Source organism: Cupressus sempervirens, chromosome 9 (genome assembly GCF_028749045.1).
Source record: "Cupressus sempervirens isolate cs-2001-9-10 chromosome 9, ASM2874904v1, whole genome shotgun sequence".
In the NCBI taxonomy this organism is placed as follows: Eukaryota; Viridiplantae; Streptophyta; class Pinopsida; order Cupressales; family Cupressaceae; genus Cupressus; species Cupressus sempervirens.
In genome coordinates this window covers 100,816,630-100,838,883 of record NC_143126.1, presented here as the reverse complement: position 1 = coordinate 100,838,883, position 22,254 = coordinate 100,816,630, and the positions used below count along the sequence as shown (strand labels likewise).

The 22,254-nt window shown below is 27.9% G+C and overlaps 1 protein-coding gene across 1 annotated transcript in view; it reads left to right on the top strand.

Annotated features, from left to right (window-relative positions):
* The first annotated feature begins 1,260 nt into the window (after nucleotides 1-1,260).
* LOC149537782 (uncharacterized) overlaps nucleotides 1,261-22,254 on the top strand; it is a 22,402-nt gene continuing 1,408 nt past the window's right edge. Inside the window, exons 1-2 of the mRNA XM_089802380.1 lie at nucleotides 1,261-1,278; nucleotides 21,830-22,254. The exon at nucleotides 21,830-22,254 is cut by the window's right edge and continues 1,408 nt beyond it. Coding sequence (XP_089658506.1) covers nucleotides 1,261-1,278; nucleotides 21,830-22,254 — 443 coding nt within the window. The remainder of the gene's footprint in view (nucleotides 1,279-21,829) is intronic.

Sequence of the window (22,254 nt, the reverse complement as noted above, 5' to 3'; positions counted from 1 at the left end):
ATTTCACTAGTAGCAAGAATTCTCATCTCGCTGTCAGAGGTTTGCATCAGATCCAAAAATTGTTCATAGCTTGGAGGATATTGTTGCAGTAGAAATCTTTGTCCAGCTGTTAGAGTTTTAGCATCAGTACGAGGTAGGGTTTTGAAATCTTGTGAATGCAATTTTAATTGGAAATATCTGTCTGCTTCGTGATTGTTGGGTGATTGAAATTACGTTTGTCATCTTGATTGTTTCCTGATCTGACTGATTGATAATTAGTCTCCTGAAATTCTGTTTATCATTTCGATTATTTTCAAGATCTGATTGGTTTAAATTAGTTTCTCATTGTTTATACAGAGGAATCATTGAGGAAATTAATTAAATCATGTAGGGTTTGAAGGAAAAGAATATTTAAAATTAGAAAATTTGAAATATTTGTTGTGTCTTCTCTACCAGACTATATTTGCTGATGATATTTAAAAATAAAAGAAAATTCAATTAGTTGCTCAAATTTTCTCTATCAGATTAACATTGAAAATAATTTAAAAAAATAAATATAAATATAAATATAAATAATAAATATATATATATTTTAAAGGAAGTTTGTATATAAATTTTATTAAAATAATATTATTGGAAAAAAATGTCTTTTGTTAAAATTAATAATAAAAAAATTATAAAAAATATATATATACATATTTATGTGTGGGCGATTTAATTATAAAAAAAATATAATAAAATTATTATGGGGAGGGGCGGGTTTTACCCATCCCCTACCCCCGTGTCCTTCATATCTGAGCGGTCAGGCCACTGTCGCAGTAGAGACTGCTGCTGCGGCAGGGTTGCCGCAGGCTTTATGGCTGCTACCAGCATTTAGAAAGTCGGCGGGCTTTAAAACACATTTTTTTTAATATATGTGTTTCTTTAAAAATTGTAATTTAATTATAATTAAATTTAAATTGTGTTAAATGTTTTTTTTTAAGTTATTAAATTTAAATTATATATAATTTTAATTATTAAATTTTAAAATTATATTATTCTTAATTTTATTAATAACTAAATAAATTATGAATAATTGAGATATAGATAAACAAAGTTATTAATTAACTTAATTAAATTTGTTTTAATTAGGAATGATTAATACGAAAATTATATAACAATGTATAATCTTATTAAATGTGTAAATTTAATAAGAATGTAATGATTTTATTAAATTTAGCAATTGTTATTTTTATAACTTAAATAAATAATCGATTATCTTCAGATAATGCTTTTGGGAGAATGACTATTATTATGAAGGTAATTTTACATATTTAAGTTAAATAAATAAATGGTGTAATTTTATAGAGTTGACTTGTGGAGTAAACTGAGAATCTTATACACTTAAATGTTCATTGAAATGCAAATTGAAAACGTTATTTTTGACTCTATTATGTCCTTTAAAATCAAACCCAACTATAAAACTATATTGTTTTGCTTGTATGGTCTATGCTTTTGGATTTTGGTGTTGATTAGATGTCGACCAGTCTAGAATGTACACCAGAGGTTTTGTGAGATGTTTTGGATACTATTATGTGGCTAGATGTTATGATGATTCTTGTGATTCAAATTGGAGTTTATACTTATGAGATTTGTTTTGTGAGCATTTATGTGTATTTGGATTTAGTTTGATCCATCTTGTTATCAGGTTGCCTGTTAAGGAACCAAGTTTGATCTTTATGGGTGTTGTGGTATGGGACACAACTATGGATTTATGTGTTTAGGAGAGGTTGTCTAGGTACATGACTTGGGAGTGGCTTGCATAGGGGTTCGAAACCCAAAGTGGTCAGTACCAGGGTAACCTAATGCAAGTTATGTAATAAGTGATAATCTAGTAATTAAAATTTATGGGGGGAAACGCACTAAAAAGATAAGTTAGATAATTTTGATCTACCCATGCCTTGAGTGCTTTTATAGACTAAGGATGGAATTGAGATGAGTGCCTCATCTTCTTGAGAGGGCTCTCTAGTATCCATATGTGTGATGTTGAGGGCCCGGGGTTCAGAGTAACCAGTTCAGGGTAACTCAATGCTTGAGGGTCTGGGGTCTATTAAGAGATCAGTCCAGGGTAACTCAAGCAGCCATGTGATGACACTCCCTAGTATGTAGCCTGAGTCTCCTCTGTAGATTTTTTGTATCTCTATATATTTGTGTACCTCTAGTGGTGTATCTATTGTTTGGTGTGTTTATTGTGGTTACTTACTTTCATTGATGATGATTGGTGTTTCATTATATTATACTTTTGACGTGTGGCTTTTGACTTGAGGTGATTATCTTTTGTTGACTTTATCTTATGACCTTGATATTTGGTTTATACTTGGTTCAAGTATGATGTTTGATTATGTGGTGTCAGTATTGGAGTGAGTGTTCTTACTTTTGGACTATTTTATCTTCTTGAGTAGCATGTGTTACCTTTGAGGTAGTTTTGGCTATTAGGGGTAGCTTTCCTAGGAATGTTTTATGTTTGATAGTCGTATGTGGATCGTTCATTATCTTCCCTGCACGGTGGGAGTGGAAGCCTGACTAGGTAACCACGCGGTCGGGAGGTAGTGCCTTCTTACCATTTGATTTCCCCTTCACATTGCTAGCTGTTGGATGATCATTGTAGAAGATGTACCTTTATCATTCTTATTTCTTATCTCAAAGACTTCTTTTCAGATGAAGTATATATGTTATCATGTATTTTGTTGTACAATATCTATTTTCACATACCCTGCGACATGTGCAATGGAATTTATTGATTGGATGTACTTTCATTGTATTGTTTATACTTATGCATTTGCTTATGTGACTATGTATCTGTTATTCCTTTATGATCTTGAGACATTGTATTTGGAAACTTAAACTAATTAATTTAAAATTATTAAGTGTGACTCAACGTAAAGGAACCTTTGAGGAATTGAAACTGTATCTATATTTGCAAATGTGTATTTCATATGTATGTTCTTATTGCTTCCGCATTAATGTTATCTTGATGTTGTTTAAAATTTGAAAAAAAAAAAAAAAAAATAGTTCAGTAAACATTGTAACATGTTAGGTTTATTTCTCTTGGGTTCCCGAGCGGGGCGTTACACATTCCTAATTAATTAAATGAAGCTATTTAATTAAATAAGAAAAGTGTCTCTAATTAATTAAAGTTTATTTAATTAAATAGAAAAAGTAATTATGAGAGCATATCTTATTTTATTAAATTAAATATCTCAACAAAATCTCTCTTGAGTTCAAAAAGGGAAATCTCCAATTCACTATTGATCAAAAATGAGTTAAATCAGTTGACTCCTTTTTCTACTCAAATTTAATCAGTTGACTCCTTATTTTACTCAAATTAAATCTGTTAACTCCTTTTAATTTGGAAATCTCCCTTTTTGACTAAACTTCACCTTTAATCATGACCGTTGATTGAAATCGATCTCAACAATTGATGAATTCCAGAAAAGTGTATTTAAGAGACCCTCATCTCTTCATTTTGAAAGGTTGAATGAGAATTTGCATTGAATTGTTGCTGGAATTCATACTCACATTTGTTCATATTCACATACGCAAAGATCAAATTTGACCAAAAGTTGACCAGATTTAACCACGGTTGATTTGAGTTGACTAGTTTCGAATTTTTTTTTAAAATAATTAATCAAAATTATTTAATTAGATGCAGTACTTATTTTGACTTAATTTAACAAAGTTATTTAATTAAATGAGAAGCCATTCCTAATTAATTAAATGAAGTTATTTAATTAAATAGGAAAAGTGTCTCTAATTAATTAAAGATTACTTAATTAAATAGAAAAATCAATTATGAGAGCATATCTCATTTTATTAAATTAAATATCTCAACAAAATCTCTCTTCAGTTCAAAAAGGGAAATTTTCAGTTCACTATTGATCAAAAATGAGTTAAATCAGTTAACTCCTTTTTTCTACTCAAATTGAATCAGTTAGCTCCTTATTTTACTCAAATTAAATCTGTTAACTCCCTTTAATTTGGAAATCTCCCTTTATGACTGAACTTCACCTTTAATCCTGACTGTTGATTGAAATCGATCTCAACTGTTGATGAATTCTAGGAAAGTCTATTTAATAGACCCTCATCTCTTCATTTTGAAAGGTCGAATGAGAATTTGCATCGAATTGTTGCTGGAATTCATACTCACATTTTCTCATATTCAAATACGCAAAGATCAAGTTTGACCAAAAGTTGACCAGATTTAACCACGGTTGACTTGAGTTGACTAGTTTCGAAAAGAATTTTGAAATAATTAAATGAAATTATTTAATTAAATGGAGTACTTACTTCTAATTAATTAAACAAAGTTATTTAATTAAATGAGAAGCCATTCCTAATTAATTAAATGAAGTTATTTAATTTGTGAGGCCTCACCCAATTCGTGGTAGTACCAATGAGATAATTGCATTACGGTGATTTTAATCCTATGTTTGATACACTTTTAAGACTGTAGGGTTATGTCATTTTAATATATGCATTTTGATGATCCGCAATTACCTCTGCATATTATGACCTAATTGATGCATTTAATGATTCTATTTCATGTTGTAAGCTATTGACATTGCTTTAATAGAAATTGAATGGTAGAAATGCTTGTAATATAAGAAGGTAATGTTGAAGTGGAAATTAGAGTTAAATGTTAAATTTTGTTATGCATTGAGACCTAACCCGCATACCTAGGGATTCAATAGTTATGGATTCAACATCTTGTCGTAGAATATGAAGTTATTCAGAATATTAAATTAACCATGTTATGTTGATAAGTAAAGTTTAGTTTTATTGTATTTTGAACATTTTACATGGAAATTGTTAGAAGAAGTAATGTAATTATAAGGAATGAAGTATGGAACTCAAATGTCGAATGTGATATGTAAGTTTTGATATTTTAATATTTTGAATGTTATATTTGAAAAGATTAAGAAAGGGAAAGTTAATTTGAGATGATGAAATATATGCAAGTCTAATGTTGAATGAGATAATGATTTATTTTACATATGCTTATATGATTTTCTTGGACTACTGACGCTCGAGTTTAGTGTGCAGGAATTTGACCATGGGTTAAAGGGGAATTAAGGCTCAAACTACTACAAACATGACATAACCAAGGTTGAATCAATGGAAAAGATTCAAACCTAATTGTAATGTGTTTTATTTCGTATATGTGAATTGTATGTGTGCATAGTAGCCTAGTTCATGTATTATTGTAAAACAAGTCATTTTTTTTAATATAATGTGATATTTTGTGTGTGTCACGCGACACTTGTGCTTGTTATGTGATATGACATGTTATTCATCAATGGATCATGTGGCCACCTTATTCCGTGATAAATGCCTCAATTGAGGAATTTGATTATTGCCTTAGTCAGTAAAAGGACAAGGTCATCACCTTGGAGAATTTGAAATTTGAATCACCTAGCTTTGGGAGGGTCATAAAATAACTTTAAGGTAAGCTGGGATTAAAATTAACCCCACCCATGTTAGTACTATAGGCTAGGGAGCTATTAATGACCTCTAGGGTGTCTAGTGGACCTAGGAGACCCCATGAAAATGACATTCTTTATGGAATCCAAAAATGAGAAGGATATATATATAGAGGTATGGCTAAATGAGAAACCACTTGGCCACTCTCTAATTTTAGAGACAGTTACGTTTTGGAGGGAGAGGAGGGGAGCTCTACTGCAACTATCCTTACCCTAGCTTGGACCAAGGTTGGTATCTCAAGCTTGCTTCCTTTCCTTTTTCTTTCTTTTAGCATGGTTGAGCCAATCTACAAGTGTGGAGTTTATCAATGGAGTATGCATTGCATTGCATTGTGGAGTAGCATTCATGTGAGTGTTTGAATGGTGTTCATTCCATGTAGATTAGTGTGACAACATTGTGCATCTTGTTGTATTGTGTGGAGTATTGTGAGTATGAGGTTTAGATTTCCTCTATTTCCTTGTTGCATTATGGGTGTTGATATTGTTGTGATAATGTGATGTGCTCTTGAAAATCTGTTGTTTTATTGCTACTTGGTTTTGTTTTCTTGTTGTGCTTGAGTGTTCTTATGGATGTGCGACTTACACTCACCCTTGTGGGAAGGGAAGAGAAGTCCAGGGTTAATGGGCAGCAGTTGGATTGCATAGTTGAGGACCTTGGAGTATGAGCTCCATTGTATGCCATTGTCATATTCATATTTTGCCTTAGGCGAGGATAAAAAAAAAAAAAAAAAAATGGTGAGGAAGGAAGTAACTGAAGTATGGGTTTGTAGGAAGCTAAAGCTATTGGTTGTGTGTGGTGGAGGACGTTGTGTTGGTAGTGTGTGTGGTGGAAGATATTTATGACGCCCCGAAAGGGCCTTGTATTTTGTTGATTTAGCCCCAAAAGGGCATGAGTTTTATGGAAAATATGATATGAAATGGTAAACGTCCTTGTGTTTCCACCTTCACCCTATGTTCAAGGTTCTAGTGGTGAGCCTTTGTGAAATATCCTTGGGATGGAATTTTTTGCAGTTTTGTTATGTGGTGTATATGTTTCTTACAAGTGTGTATGTGGATTTTTTTTGAGCCTTGTTCCCCTAGCGCGGGGGTGGTCTCCTTGAGGCCTATGGTTGGGTGGAAAGCACCCATGGTCCTTGTTGTTTTGTTGTGATGCATTTGAAAGTTCTTAGAGAAAAATCTTGGAAACTTGGAGTCCTTGTTATCTTCCATGTGCATAGGAGGAGAAGACAATATTGCATTGAGATGAGATAGAGAGAAAAACTCCATTTTGTTATGTGAGCCTAAATGAATTGTAAGAGGAAGCTATTGTCTTGGTTTGATTGTCAATGGAAAGGTTGTGAGTGCTCATGTGTAGTAAAAGTATTTTCCATTATGTATAATATGATATGTTGACTTCACCACCTTTTTGTGTATCATGAGGGTATCACTAAAGATAATTCATTGTGATTATTTTGTTGTTGTTTTATTGGATGGTAACACCAATCAGAGATCCAAATTACTTGGTGCTCTTGAGTGGAATGCAAAAGAAATTTGATATCATAGAAGAGATAATATTCATAGGAAGGATTATCCTAGTGGATTGCTATTATCATTTTAGTTCTATTGTTTACCAATTGTGAATGTACATTCAAATCTAGATCTACATAAGAAGATAATGTTGAGAAAATAGTTTCTAAATTTCATAATTCATAGATAGGGATAATCCATGGTCGACTTGAGTTGACTAGTTTCAAATTTTTTTTTTAAATAATTAAACGAAATTATTTAATTAAATGGACTACTTACTTCTAATTAGTTAAACAAAGTTATTTAATTAAACGAGAAGCCATTCCTAATTAATTAAATGAATTTATTTAATTAAATAAGAAAAGTGTCTCTAATTAATTAAAGATTATTTAATTAAATAGAAAAAGTAATTATCAGAGCATATCTCATTTTATTAAATTAAATATCTCAACAAAATCTCTCTTCAGTTCAAAAAGGGAAATTTCTAGTTCACTATTGATAAAAAATGAGTTAAATCAGTTAACTCCTTTTTCTACTCAAATTGAAATCAGTTAACTCCTTATTTTACTCAAATTAAATCTGTTAACTCCCTTTAATTTGGAAATCTCCCTTTATGTCTGAACTTCACCTTTAATCCTGACCGTTGATTGAAATCGATCTCAACTGTTGATGAATTCCAAGAAAGTTTATTTAAGAGACCCCCATCTCTTCATTTTGAAAAGCTGAATGAGAATTTGCATTGAATTGTTGCTGGAATTCATACACACATTTGCTTATATTCACATACGCAAAGATCAAGTTTGACCAAAAGTTTACCAGATTTAACCACGGTTGACTTGAGTTGACTAGTTTCAAATTTTTTTGAAATAATTCAACAAAATTATTTAATTAAATGGAGTACTTCCTTCTAATTAATTAAAAAAAGTTATTTAATTAAATGAGAAGCCATTCCTAATTAATTAAATGAAGTTATTTAATTAAATAAGAAAAGTGTCTCTAATTAATTAAAAATTATTTAATTAAATAGAAAAAGTAATTATGAGAGCATATCTCATTTTATTAAATTAAATATCTCAACAAAATCTCTCTTTAGTTCAAAAAGAGAAATTTCTAGTTCACTATTGATAAAAAATTAGTTAAAACAGTTGAGTCCTTTTTCTAATCAAATTGAATCAGTCAACTTCTTATTTTACTCAAATTAAATCTGTTAACTACCTTTAATTTGAAAATCTTCCTTTATGTCTGAACTTCACCTTTAATCCTGACCGTTGATTGAAATCGATCTCAACCATTGATGAATTCCAAGAAAGTCTATTTAAGAGACCCTCATCTCTTCATTTTGAAAAGTTGAATAAGAATTTGCATTGAATTGTTGCTGGAATTCATACTCACATTTACTCATATTCACATACACAAAGATCAAGTTTGACCAAAAGTTGACAAGATTTAACCATGGTTGACTTGAGTTGACTAGTTTTGAAAAGAATTTTAAATTAATTAAATAAAATTATTTAATTAAATTGAGTACTTACTTCTAATTAATTGAACAAAGTTATTTAATTAAATGAGAAGCCATTCCTAATTAATTAAATGAAGTTATTTAATTAAATAAGAATAGTCTCTCTGATTAATTAAAGATTATTTAATTAAAATAGAAAAAGTAATTATGAGAGACTGTCTCATTTTATTAAGTTAAATATCTCAAAAAAATCTCTCTTCAATTCAAAAAGGAAAATTTCCAGTTCACTATTGATCAAAAATGAGTTAAATCAATTAACTCCTTTTTCTAATCAAATTGAATTAGTTAACTCCTTATTTTGCTCAAATTAAATCTATTAACTCCTTTTAATTTGGAAATCTCCATTTATGACTGAACTTCACCTTGAATCCTGACCGTTGATTGAAATCGATCTCAACCGTTGATGAATTCCAGGAAAGTCTATTTAAGAGACCCTCATCTCTTCATCTTGAAAGGTTGAATGAGAATTTGCATCGAATTGTTGCTGGAATTTATACTCACATTCGCTCATATTCACATACGCAAAGACCAAGTTTGACCAAAAGTTGACCAGATTTAACCACGGTCGACTTGAGTTGACCAGCTTCGAAAAGAATTTTGAAATAATTTTAAAAAATTATTTAATTAAATGGAGTACTTCTAATTGATTAAACAAAGTTATTTAATTAAATGAGAAGCCATTCCTAATTAATTAAATGAAGTTATTTAATTAAATAAGAAAAGTGTCTCTAATTAATTAAAGATTATTTAATTAAATAGAAAAAGTAATTATGAGAGCATACCTCATTTTATTAAATTAAATATCTCAACAAAATCTCTCTTCAATTCAAAAAGGGAAATTTCCGGTTCACTATTGATCAAAAATGAGTTAAATCAGTTAACTCCTTTTTTTACTCAAATTGAATCAGGTAACTCCTTATTTTACTCAAATTAAATCTGTTAACTCCCTTTAATTTGGAAATCTACCTTTATGTATGAACTTCACCTTTAATCCTGACTGCTGATTGTAATCAATCTCAACCGTTGATGAATTCCAAGAAATTCTATTTAAGAGACCCTCATCTCTTCATTTTGAGAAGTTGAATGAGAATAATCATCGAATTGTTGCTAAAATTCATACTCACATTTGCTCATATTCACATACGCAAAGATCAAGTTTAACCAAAAGTTGACCAGATTTAACCACGGTTGACTTGAGTTAACTAGTTTCGAAGAGAATTTTGAAATAATTCAACGAAATTATTTAATTTAATGGAGTACTTCCTTCTAATTAATTAAACAAAGTTATTTAATTAAATGAGAAGCCATTCCTAATTAATTAAATGAAATTATTTAAATAAATAAGAAAAAGGTCTATAATTAATTAAAGATTATTTAATTAAATAGAAAAAGTAATTATGAGAGCATGTCTCATTTTATTAAATTAAATATCTGAACAAAATCTCTCTTCAGTTCAAAAAGGAAAATTTCCAGTTAACTATTGATAAAAAATGAGTTAAATCAATTAACTCTTTTTTCTACTCAAATTGAATCAGTTAACTCCTTATTTTACTCAAATTAAATCCGTTAACTCCCTTTAATTTGAAAATCTCCCTTTATGACTGAACTTCACCTTTAATCCTGGCGGTTGACTGAAATCGATGTCAACCGTTGATGAATTCTAGAAAAGTCTATTTAACAGACCCTCATCTCTTTATTTTGGAAGGTTGAATAAGAATTTGCATCGAATTGTTGCTAGAATTCATACTCACATTTGCTCATATTCACATACGCAAAGCTCAAGTTTGACCAAATGTTGACGAGATTTAACCACGATTGACTTGAGTTGACTAATTTTTAAATAATTAAACATAATTATTTTATTAAATAGAGTACTTACTTCTAATTAACTGTACAAAGTTATTTACTTAAATGAGAAGCCATTCCTAATTAATTATATGAAGTTATTTAATTAAATATAAAAAGTGTCTTTAATTAATTAAAGATTATATAATTAAATAGAAAAAGTAATTATGAGAGCATAGCTCATTTTATTAAATTAAATATCTCAATAAAATCTCTCTTCAGTTCAAAAAGGGAAACTTTCAATTCACTATTGATCAAAAATGAGTTAAATTAGTTAACTCCTTTTTCTACTCAAATTGAATTAGTTAACTGCTTATTTTACTCAAATTAAATCTGTTAACTCCCTTTAATTTGGAAATCTCCCTTTATGACTGAAGTTCACCTTTAATCCTGACTGTTGATTAAAATCGATCTCAATCGTTGATGAATTCCAGAAAAGTCTATTTAAGAGATCCTCATCTCTTCATTTTGAAAGGTTGAATGAGAATTTGCATTGAATTGTTGCTGGAATTCATACTCGCATTTGCTCATATTCACATACGCAAAGATCAAGTTTGACCAAAAGTTGACCAAATTTAACCACAATTGACTTGAGTTGACTAGTTTTGAAAAAAAATTTGAAATAATTAATCAAAATTATTTAATTAAATAGAATACTTACTTCTAATTAATTAAACAAATTTATTTATTAAATGAGAAGCCATTCCTAACTAATTAAATGAAGTTATTTAAATAAATAAGAAAAGTGTCTCTAATTAATTAAAGATTATTTAATTAAATAGAAAAAGTAATTATGAGAGAATACCTCATTTTATTAAATTAAATATCTCAACAGAATCTCTCTCCACTTAAAAAATTGAAATTTCCAGTTCACTATTGATCAAAAATGAGTTAAATCAGTTAACTGCTTTTTCTACTAAAATTGAATTAGTTAACTCTTTATTTTCCTCAAATTAAATCTGTTAACTCCCTTTAAGATGGAAATCTCCCTTTATGACTAAACTTCACCTTTAATCCTGACCGTTGATTGAAATCGATCTCAACCGTTGATGAATTCTAAAAAAGTCTATTTAAGAGACCATTCTCTCTTCATTTTGAAAGGTTCAATGAGAATTTGCATCGAATTGTTGCTGGAACTCATACTCGCATTTGGTCATATTCACATATGCAAAGCTCAAGTTTGACCAAAAGTTGACTAGATTTAACCACGGTTGACTTGAGTTGACTAGTTTTGAAATAATTAAACGAAATTATTTAATTTAATAGAGTACTTACTTCTAATTAACTAAACAAAGTTATTTACTTAAATGGGAAGCCATTCCTAATTAACTAAATGAAGTTATTTAATTAAATAAGAAAATTGTCTCTAATTAGTTAAAGATTATATAATTAAATAGAAAAAGTAATTATGAGAGCATATCTGATTTTATTAAATTAAATATCTTAACAAAATCTCTCTTCTGTTCAAAAAGGAAAATTTTCATTTCAATATTGATCAAAAATGAGTTAAATGAGTTAACTCTTTTTTCTACTGAAATTGAATCCGTTAACTCCGTATTTTACTCAAATTAAATCTATTAACTCCCTTTAATTTGGAAATCTCCTTTTATGACTAAACTTCACCTTTAATCCTGACCGTTGATTGAAATCGATCTCAACCGTTGATGAATTCCAAGAAAGTCTATTTAAGAGACCCTCAACTCTTCATATTGAAAGGTTGAATGAGAATTTGCATCGAATTGTTGCTGGAATTCATACTCACATTTGCTCATATTCACATACGCAAAGATCAAGTTTGACCAAAAGTTGACCAAATTTAACCACGGTCGACTTGAGTTGGCTAGTTTCGAAAAGAATTTTTAAATAATTAAATAAAATTATTTAATTAAACAGAGTACTTACTTCTAATTAATTAAACAAAGTAATTTAATTAAATGAGAAGCTATTCCTAATTAATCAAATGAAGTTATTTAATTAAATAAGAAAAGTGTCTCTAATTAATTTAAGATTACTTAATTAAATAGAAAAAGTAATTATGAGAGCATATCTAATTTTATAAAATTAAATATCTCAACAAAATCTCTCTTCAGTTCAAAAAGGGAAATTTTTATTTCACTATTGATCAAAAATGAGTTAAATCAATTAACTCCTTTTTCTACTCCAATTGAATGAGTCAACTCCTTATTTTACTCAAATTAAATCTGTTAACTCCCTTTGATTTAGAAATCTCCCTTTATGACTAAACTTCAGCTTTAATCCTAACCGTTGATTGAAATCAATCTCAACCATTGATGAATTCCAAGAAAGTCTATTTAAGAGACCCTCATCTCTTTATTTTGAAAGGTTGAATAAGAATTTGCATCGAATTGTTGCTGAGATTCATACTCCCATTTGCACATATTCACATATGCAAAGATCAAATTTGACCAAAAGTTGACCAGATTTAACCACGGTTGACTTGAGTTGACTAGTTTCCAATTTTTTTTTAAAATAATTAAACAAATTTATTTAATTAAATGGAGTACTTACTTCTAATTAATTAACAAAAGTTATTTAATTAAATTAGAAGTCATTCCAAATTAATTAAATGAAGTTATTTAATTGAATAAGAAAAGTGTGTCTAATTAATTAAAGATTATTTAATTAAATAGAAAAGGTAATTATGAGAGCATATCTCATTTTATTAAATTAAATATTTTAATAAAATATCTCTTTAGTTTAAAAAAGGAAATTCCTAGTTCACTATTGATCAAAAACGAGTTAAATTAGTTAACTTCTTTTTCTACCAAAATTGAATCAGTTAACTCCGTATTTTACTCAAATTAAATCTGTTAACTCCCTTTAATTTGGAAATCTCCCTTTATGACTGAACTTCTCCTTTAATCCTGACCATTGATTTAAATCGATCTAAACCGTTGATGAATTCCAAGAGTGTCTATTTAAGAGACCATCATCTCTTCATCTTGATAGGTTGAATGATAATTTGCATCGAATTGTTGCTAGAATTCATACTCACATTTGCTCATATTCACATACGCAAAGATCAAGTTTGACCAAAAGTTGACCATATTTAACCACGGTCGACTTGAGTTGACTAGCTTCGAAAAGAATTTTGAAATAATTAAACGAAATTATTTAATTAAATGGAGTACTTATAATTAATTAAACAAAGTTATTTAATTAAATGAGAAGCCATTCCTAATTAATTAAATGAAGTTATTTAATTAAATAAGAAAAGTGTCTCTAATTAATTAAAGATTATTTAAATAAATAGAAAAAGTAATTATGAGAGCATATCTCATTTTATTAAATTAAATATTTCAACAAAATCTCTATTCAGTTCAAAAGAGAAAGTTTCCAGTTCACTATTGATAAAAAATGAGTTAAATCAATTAACTTCATTTTCTACTCAAATTGAATCAGTTAACTCCTTATTTTACTCAAATTAAATTTGTTAACTCCCTTTAATTTGGAAATCTTCCTTAATGAGTAAACTTCACCTTTAATCCTAACCGTTGATTGAAATCGATCTCAACCGTTGATGAATTTCAAAAAATTCTATTTAAGAGACCCTCATCTCTTCATTTTGAAAGGTTGAATGAGAATTTGCATCGAATTGTTGCTGGAATTCATACTCACATTTGCTCATATTCACATACGCAAAGATCAAGTTTGACCAAAAGTTGACCTGATTTAACCACGGTTGACTTGAGTTGACTAGTTTCGAAAAGAATTTTGAAATAATTAAATAAAATTATTTAATTAAATGGAGTAGTTACTTCTAATTAATTAAAAAAAGTTATTTAATTAAATGAGAAGCCATTCCTAATTAATTAAATGAAGTTATTTAATTAAATAAGAAAAGTGTCTCTAATTAATTAGAGATTATTTAATTAAATAGAAAAAGTAATTATGAGAGCATATCTCATTTTATTAAATTAAATATCTCAACAAAATCTCTCTTCAGTTCAAAAAAGGATATTTCTAGTTCACTATTGATAAAAAATGAGTTAAATCAGTTAACTCCTTTTTCTACACAAATTGAATCAGTTAACTCCTTATTTTACTCAAATTAAATCTGTTAACTCCCTTTAATTTGGAAATCTCCATTTATGACTGAACTTCACCTTTAATCCTGACCGTTGATTGAAATCGATCTAAACCATTGATTAATTCCAGGAAAGTCTATTTAAGAGACCCTCATCTCTTCATCTTGAAAAGTTCAATGAAAATTTGCATCAAATTGTTGCTAGAATTGATACTTACATTTGCTCATATTCACATACGCAAAGATCAAGTTTGACCAAAAGTTGATCAGATTTAACCTTCAGTTCACTAGTTTCGAAAAGAATTTTGAAATAATTAAACCAAATTATTTAATTAAATGGAGTACTTACTTCTAATTAATTAAACAAAGTTATTTAATTAAATGAGAAGCCATTCCTAACTTATTAAATGAAGTTATTTAATTAAATAAGAAATGTGTCTCTAATTAATTAAATAAAAAAAGTAATTATGAGAGCATATCTCATTTTTTAAAATTAAATATCTCAACAAAATTTCTCTTTAGTTCAAAAAGGGAAATTTTCAGTTCACTATTGTTAAAAAATGAGTTAAATCAGTTAACTCTATTTTCTACTCAAATTGAATCAGTTAACTCCTTATTTTACTCAAATTAAATCTGTTAACTCCCTTTAATTTGAAAATCTCCCTTTATGACTGAACTTCACATTTAATCGTGATCCTTGATTGAAATCGATCTCAACCATTGATGAATTCCAAGAAAGTCTATTTAAGAGACCATCATTTCTTCATTTTGAAAGGCTGAATGAGAATTTGCATCGAATTATTACTGAAATTCATACCCACATTTGCTCATATTCACATATGCAAAGATGAAGTTTGACCAAAAGTTGACCAGATTTAACCATGGTTGAGTTGAGTTGACTAGTTTCAAAAATAATTTTAAAATAATTAAATGGAGTACTTACTTCTAATTAATTAAACAAAGTTATTTAATTAAATGAGAAGCCATTCTTAATTAATTAAATGAAGTTATTTAATTAAATAAGAAAAGTGTCTCTAATTAATTAAAGATTATTTAATTAAATAGAAAAAGTAATTATGAGAGAATATCCCATTTTATTAAATTAAATATCTCTACAAAATCTCTCTTGAATTCAAAAAGGGAAATTTCTAGTTCACTATTGATCAAAAGTGAGTTAAATCAGTTAATTCCTTTTTCTACTCAAATTGAATCAGTTAACTTCATCTTTAATCCTGACCGTTGATTGAAATCAATCTCAACCGTTCATGAATTCAAGGAAAGTCTATTTAAAAGACCCTCATCTCTTCATTTTGAAAGGTTGAATGAGAATTTGCATCGAATTGTTGCTGAAATTCATACTCACATTTGCTCATATTCACATATGCAAAGATGAAGTTTGACCAAAAGTTGACCAGATTTAATCATGGTTGACTAGTTTCAAAAAGAATTTTGAAATAATTAAATGAAATTATTTAATTAAATAGAGTACTTATTTCTAATTAATTAAACAAATTTATTTAATTAAATGAGAAGCCATTCCTAATTAATTAAATAAGAAAAGTGTTTGTAATTAATTAAATATGATTTAATTAAATAGAAAAAGCAATTATGAGAGCATATCTCATTTTATTAAATTAAATATTTCAACAAAATTTCTTTTCAATTTAAAAAGAGAAATTTTCTGTTCATTATTGATAAAAAATTAGTTAAATCAGTTAACACCTTTTTCTAATCAAATTGATTCAATTAACTCCTTATTTTACTCAAATTAAATCTTTTAACAATTTTTCATTTGGAAATATCCCTTTATGACTAAACTTCACCTTTAATCTTGACCGTTGATTGAAATCGATCTCAATCGTTGATGAATTCCAGAAAAGTCTATTTAAGAGACCCTCATTTCTTCATTTTGAAAGATTGAATGAGAATTTGCATCTAATTGTTGCTAGAATTCATAATCACATTTGCTCATATTCACATACGCAAAGATCAAATTTGACCAAAAGTTGACCAGATTTAACCACGATTGACTTGAGTTGACTAGTTTCGAAAAAAATTTTGAACTAATTAAATAGAATTATTTAATTAAATGGAGTACTTACTTCTAATTAATTAAACAAAGTTATTTAATTAAATGAGAAGCCATTCCTAATTAATTAAATTAATTAATTTAATTAAATAAGAAAAGTATGTTTAATTAATTAAATATCATTTAATTAAATAGAAAAAGTAATTATGAGAGCATATGTCATTTTATTAAATGAAATATCTCAAAAAAATCTTTGTTCAGTTCAAAAAGGGAAATTTCTATTTCACTATTGATAAAAAATGAGTTAAATCAGTTAACTCCTTTTTCTACTCAAATTGAATCGTTAACTCCTTATTTTACTCAAATTAAATCTGTTAACTCTTTTTAATTTGGAAATCTCCCTTTATGACTGAACTTCACCTTTAATACCGACCGTTGATTGAAATTGATCTCAACCGTTGATGAATTTCAGAAAAGTCTATTTAAGAGACCCTCATCTCTTCATTTTGAAAGGTTGAATGAGAATTTGCATCGAATTGTTGCTGGAATTCATACTCACATTTGCTCATATTCACATACGCGAAGATTAAGTTTGAATAAAAGTTGACCAGATTTAACCACAGTTGACATGAGTTTATTAGTTTTGAAAAGAATTTTGATATAATTAAACAAAATTATTTAATTAAATGGAGTACTTGCTTCTAATTAATTAAACAAAGTCATTTTTTTAAATGAGAAGCCATTCTTAATTAATTAAATGAAGTTATTTAATTAAATAAGAAAAGTGTCTCTAATTAATTAAAGATTATTTAATTAAATAGAAAAAGTAATTATGAGAGCATATCTCATTTTATTAAATTAAATATCCCAACAAAATCTCTCTTTAGTTAAAAAAGAGAAATTTCCAGTTCATTATTAATCAAAAATCGGTTAAATCAGTTAATTCTTTTTTCTACTCAAATTGAATCAGTTAATTCCTTATTTTACTCAAATTAAATCAGTTAACTTCCTTTAATTTGGAAATCTCCCTTTATGACTGAACTTCACCTTTAATCCTAACCGTTGATTGAAATCGATCTCAACCGTTGATGAATTCAAGGAAAGTCTATTTAAGAGACCCTCATCTCTTCATTTTGAAAGGTTAAATGAGAATTTGCATCGAATTGTTGCTAGAATTCATACTCACATTTGCTCATATTCACATACGTAAAGATCAAGTTTGACCAAAAGTTGACCAGATTTAATCATGATTAACTTGAGTTGACTAGTTTCGAAAAAAAATTTGAAATAATTAAACAAAATTATTTAATTAAATGGAGTAATCACTTCTATTTAATTAAACAAAGTTATTTAATTAAATGAGAAGCCATTCCTAATTAATTAAATGAAGTTATTTAATTAAATAAAAAAAGTGTCTCTAATTAATTAAAGATTATTTAATTAAATAGAAAAAGTAATTATGAGAGCATATCTCATTTTATTAAATTAAATATTTCAACAAAATCTCTATTCAGTTCAAAAAAAAAAGTTTCCAGTTCACTATTAATAAAAAATGAGTTAAATCAATTAACTTCATTTTCTACTCAAATTGAATTAGTTAACTCCTTATTTTACTCAAATTAAGTTTGTTAACTCCCTTTAATTTGAAAATCTTCCTTAATGACTAAACTTCAACTTTAATCTCGACCGTTGATTGAAATCGATCTCAACCGTTGATGAATTCCAGGAAAGTCTATTTAAGAGACCCTCATTTCTTCATTTTGAAAGATTGAATGAGAATTTGCATCGAATTGTTGCTGGAATTCATAATCACATTTGCTCATATTCACATACGCAAAGATCAAGTTTAACCAAAAGTTGACCAGATTTAACCATGATTGACTTGAGTTGACTAGTTTTGAAAAGAATTTTGAACTAATTAAATGAAATTATTTAATTAAATGGAGTACTTACTTCTAATTAATTAAACAAAGTTATTTACTTAAATGAGAAGCCAATCCTAATTAATTAAATGAAGTTATTTAATTAAATAGGAAAAGTGTCACTAATTAATTAAAGATTATTTAATTCAATAGAAAAAGTAATTATGAGAGCATATCTCATTTTATTAAATTAAATATCTCAAGAAAATCTCTCTTCAGTTCAAAAAGAGAAATTTTCTGTTGACTATTGATAAAAAATGAGTTAAATTAGTTAACTCCTTTTTTTACTCAAATTGAATCAGTTAGCTCCTTATTTTACTCAAATTAAATATGTTAACTACCTTTAATTTGGAAATCTCCCTTTATGACTCAACTTCACCTTTAATACTGACCGTTGATTGAAATCGATCTCAACCGTTGATGAATTTCAGGAAAGTCTATTTAAGAGACCCTCATCTCTTCATTTTGAAAGGTTGAATGAGAATTTGCATCAAATTGTTGCTAGACTTCATACTCACATTTGCTCATATTCCAATTCGCAAAGATCAAGTTTAACCAAAAGTTGACTAGATTTAACGACGGTTGACTTAAGTTGACTAGTTTCAATTTTTTTTAAAAATAATTAAACAAAATTATTAAATTAAATGGAGTAGTTACTTCTAATTAATTAAACAAATTTATTTAATTAAATGAGAAGCCATTCCTAATTAATTAAATGAAGTTATTTAATTAAATAAGAAAATTGTCTCTAATTAATTAAAGATTATTTAATTAAATAGAAAAAGTGATTATGAGAGCGTATCTTATTTTATTAAATTAAATATTTCAACAAAATCTCTCTTCAGTTTAAAAAGAGAAATTTCCAGTTCACTATTTATCAAAAATGAGTTAAATTAGTTAACTCCTTTTTGTACTCAAATTGAATCAGTTTACTCCTTATTTTACTCAAATTAAATCTATTAACTCCCTTTAATTTGGAAATCTCCCTTTATGACTGAACTTCACCTTTAATCATGACTTTTGATTGAAATCGATCTCAACCGTTGATGAATTTCAAGAAAGTTTATTTAAGAGACGCTCATCTCTTCATTTTGAAAGGTTGAATGAGAATTTGCATCAAATTGTTGCTAGAATTCATACTCACATTTGCTCATATTCACATACGCAAAGATCAAGTTTGACCAAAAGTTGCCCAGATTTAACCACGGTTGACTAGTTTCAAAAAAAATTTTGAAATAATTAAATGAAATGATTTAATTAAATGGAGTACTCACTTCTAATTAATTAAACAAAGTTATTTAATTAAATGAGAAGCCATTTCTAATTAATTAAATGAAGTTATTTAATTAAATAAAAAAAGTTTCTCTAATTAATTAAATATTATTTAATTAAATAATAAAAATAATTATGAGAGCATATCTCAATTTATTAAATTACATATCAAAATCTCTCTTCAATTCAAAAATGGAAATTTCCAGTTCACTATTGATCAAAAATGAGTTAAATCAATTAACTTATTTTGCTACTCAAATTGAATTAGTTAACTCCTTATTTTACTGAAATTAAATCTGTTAACTCTTTTTAATTTGGAAATCTCTCTTTATGACTGAACTTCACCTTTAATCCTGACCGTTGATTGAAATCGATCTCAACCGTTGATGAATTTCAGGAACGTCTATTTAAGAGACCCTCATCTCTTCATTTTGAAAGGTTGAATGAGAATTTGCATCAAATTGTTGCTGGAATTCATACTCGCATTTGCTCATATTCACATACGCAAAGATCAAGTTTGACCAAATGTTGACCAGATTTAACCACGGTTGACTAGTTTCGAAAAGAATTTTGAAATAATTAAACGGAGTTATTTAATTAAATAGAGTACTTATTTCTAATTAATTAAACAAAGTTATTAATTAAATGAGAAGCCATTCCTAATTAATTAAATGAAGTTATTTAATTAAATAAGAAAAGTGTGTCTAATTAATTAAATATTATTTAATTAAATAGAAAAAGTAATTATGAGAGCATATCTCATTTTATTAAATTAAATATCTCAACAAAATCTCTCTTCAATTGAAAAGGGGAAATTTCCAGTTCACTATTGAATAAAAATGAGTTAAATTAGTTAACTCCTTTTTCTACTCAAATTGAATCAGTTAACTCCTTATTTTACTCAAATTAAATCTGTTAACTCTTTTTAATTTGGAAATCTCCCTTTATGACTGAACTTCACCTTTAATCCTGACCGTTGATTGAAATTGATCTCAACCGTTGATGAATTCCAGGAAAGTCTATTTAAGAGACCCTCATCTCTTCATTTTCAAAGTTTGAATGAGAATTTGCATCGAATTGTTGCTGAAATTCATACTCACATTTCCTTATATTCACATACGCAAAGATGAAGTTTGATGAAAAGTTGACCAGATTTAACCACGGTTGACTTGAGTTAACTAGTTTTGAAAAGAATTTTGAACTAATTAAATGAAATTATTTAATTAAATGAAGTACTTACTTCTAATTAATTAAACAAAGTTATTTACTTAAATGAGAAGCCATTCCTGATTAATTAAATGAAGTTAATTAATTAAATAAGAAAAGTGTGTCTAATTAATTAAAGATTGTTTAATTAAATAGAAAAAGTAATTATGAGAGCATATCTCATTTTATTAAATTAAATATCTCAACAAAATCTTTCTTCAGTTCAAAAATGGAAATTTTCAGTTCACTATTGATAAAAAATGAGTTAAATGAGTTAACTCCTTTTTCTACTCAAATTGAATCAGTTAACTCCTTATTTTACTCAAATTAAATCTGTTAACTCCCTTTAATTTGGAAATCTCCCTTTATGACTTAACTTCACCTTTAATCCTGACCGTTGTTTGAAATCGATCTCAACTGTTGATGATTTCCAGAAAAGTCTATTTAAGATACCCTCATCTCTTCATTTTGGAAGGTTGAATGAGAATTTGCATCGAATTGTTGCTAGAATTCATACTCACATTTGCTCATATTCACATACGCAAAGATCAAGTTTGTCCAAAAGTTGATCAGATTTAACCACGGTTGACTTGAGTTGACTAGTTTCGAAAAGAATTTTGAAATAATTAAATGAAATTATTTAATTAAATGGAGTACTTACTTCTAATTAATTAAACAAAGTTTTTTAATTAATTGAGAAGCCATTCCTAATTAATTAAATGAAGTTATTTAATTAAATAAGAAAAGTGTCTCTAATTATTTAAAGATTATTTAATTAAATAAAAATAATAATTATGAGAGCATATCTCATTTTATTAAATGAAATATCTCAACAAAATCTCTCTTCAGTTCAAAAAGGGAAATTTTCAGTTCACTGTTGATCAAAAATGATTTAAATCAGTTAACTACTTTCTCTACTCAAATTGAAACAGTTAACTCCTTATTTTACTCAGATTAAATCTGCTAACTTTTAACTTTGTCAAGCGCGGTCTCAATTTTGCTCTTTCCCCCCATGAGGTTTTGCGTGTAGATTTCTTAGTGGAGATTGAGAGTGCAATCCGTTCGCTCCCCCATGATGTTGCTGATGAAATTCGACAGGACTGTGCAGTTACACTTAGACATGCTAAACCTCCTAAGCGTAACACCTCTAAGAGAGAATCCATGGCCTTCAACAATTTTTTGAAAAATAATGATGTTATACTTGTCAAAGCAGACAAAGGCAATGCTACTTTCACTATGAGCAGGCATGACTACCTTGCTAAAATGACAGACCTTCTCTCTAATTCTAGCAGCTACAAACCCCTTTCCTTCAACTCGTGCTCTAAGATTTCCAAGAATTTCAGAAGGGCCGTTTCATCCTCTTCTTTTGATGATGTCACAAAGAAGAGGCTTTTACCGTCCAAAGAGTT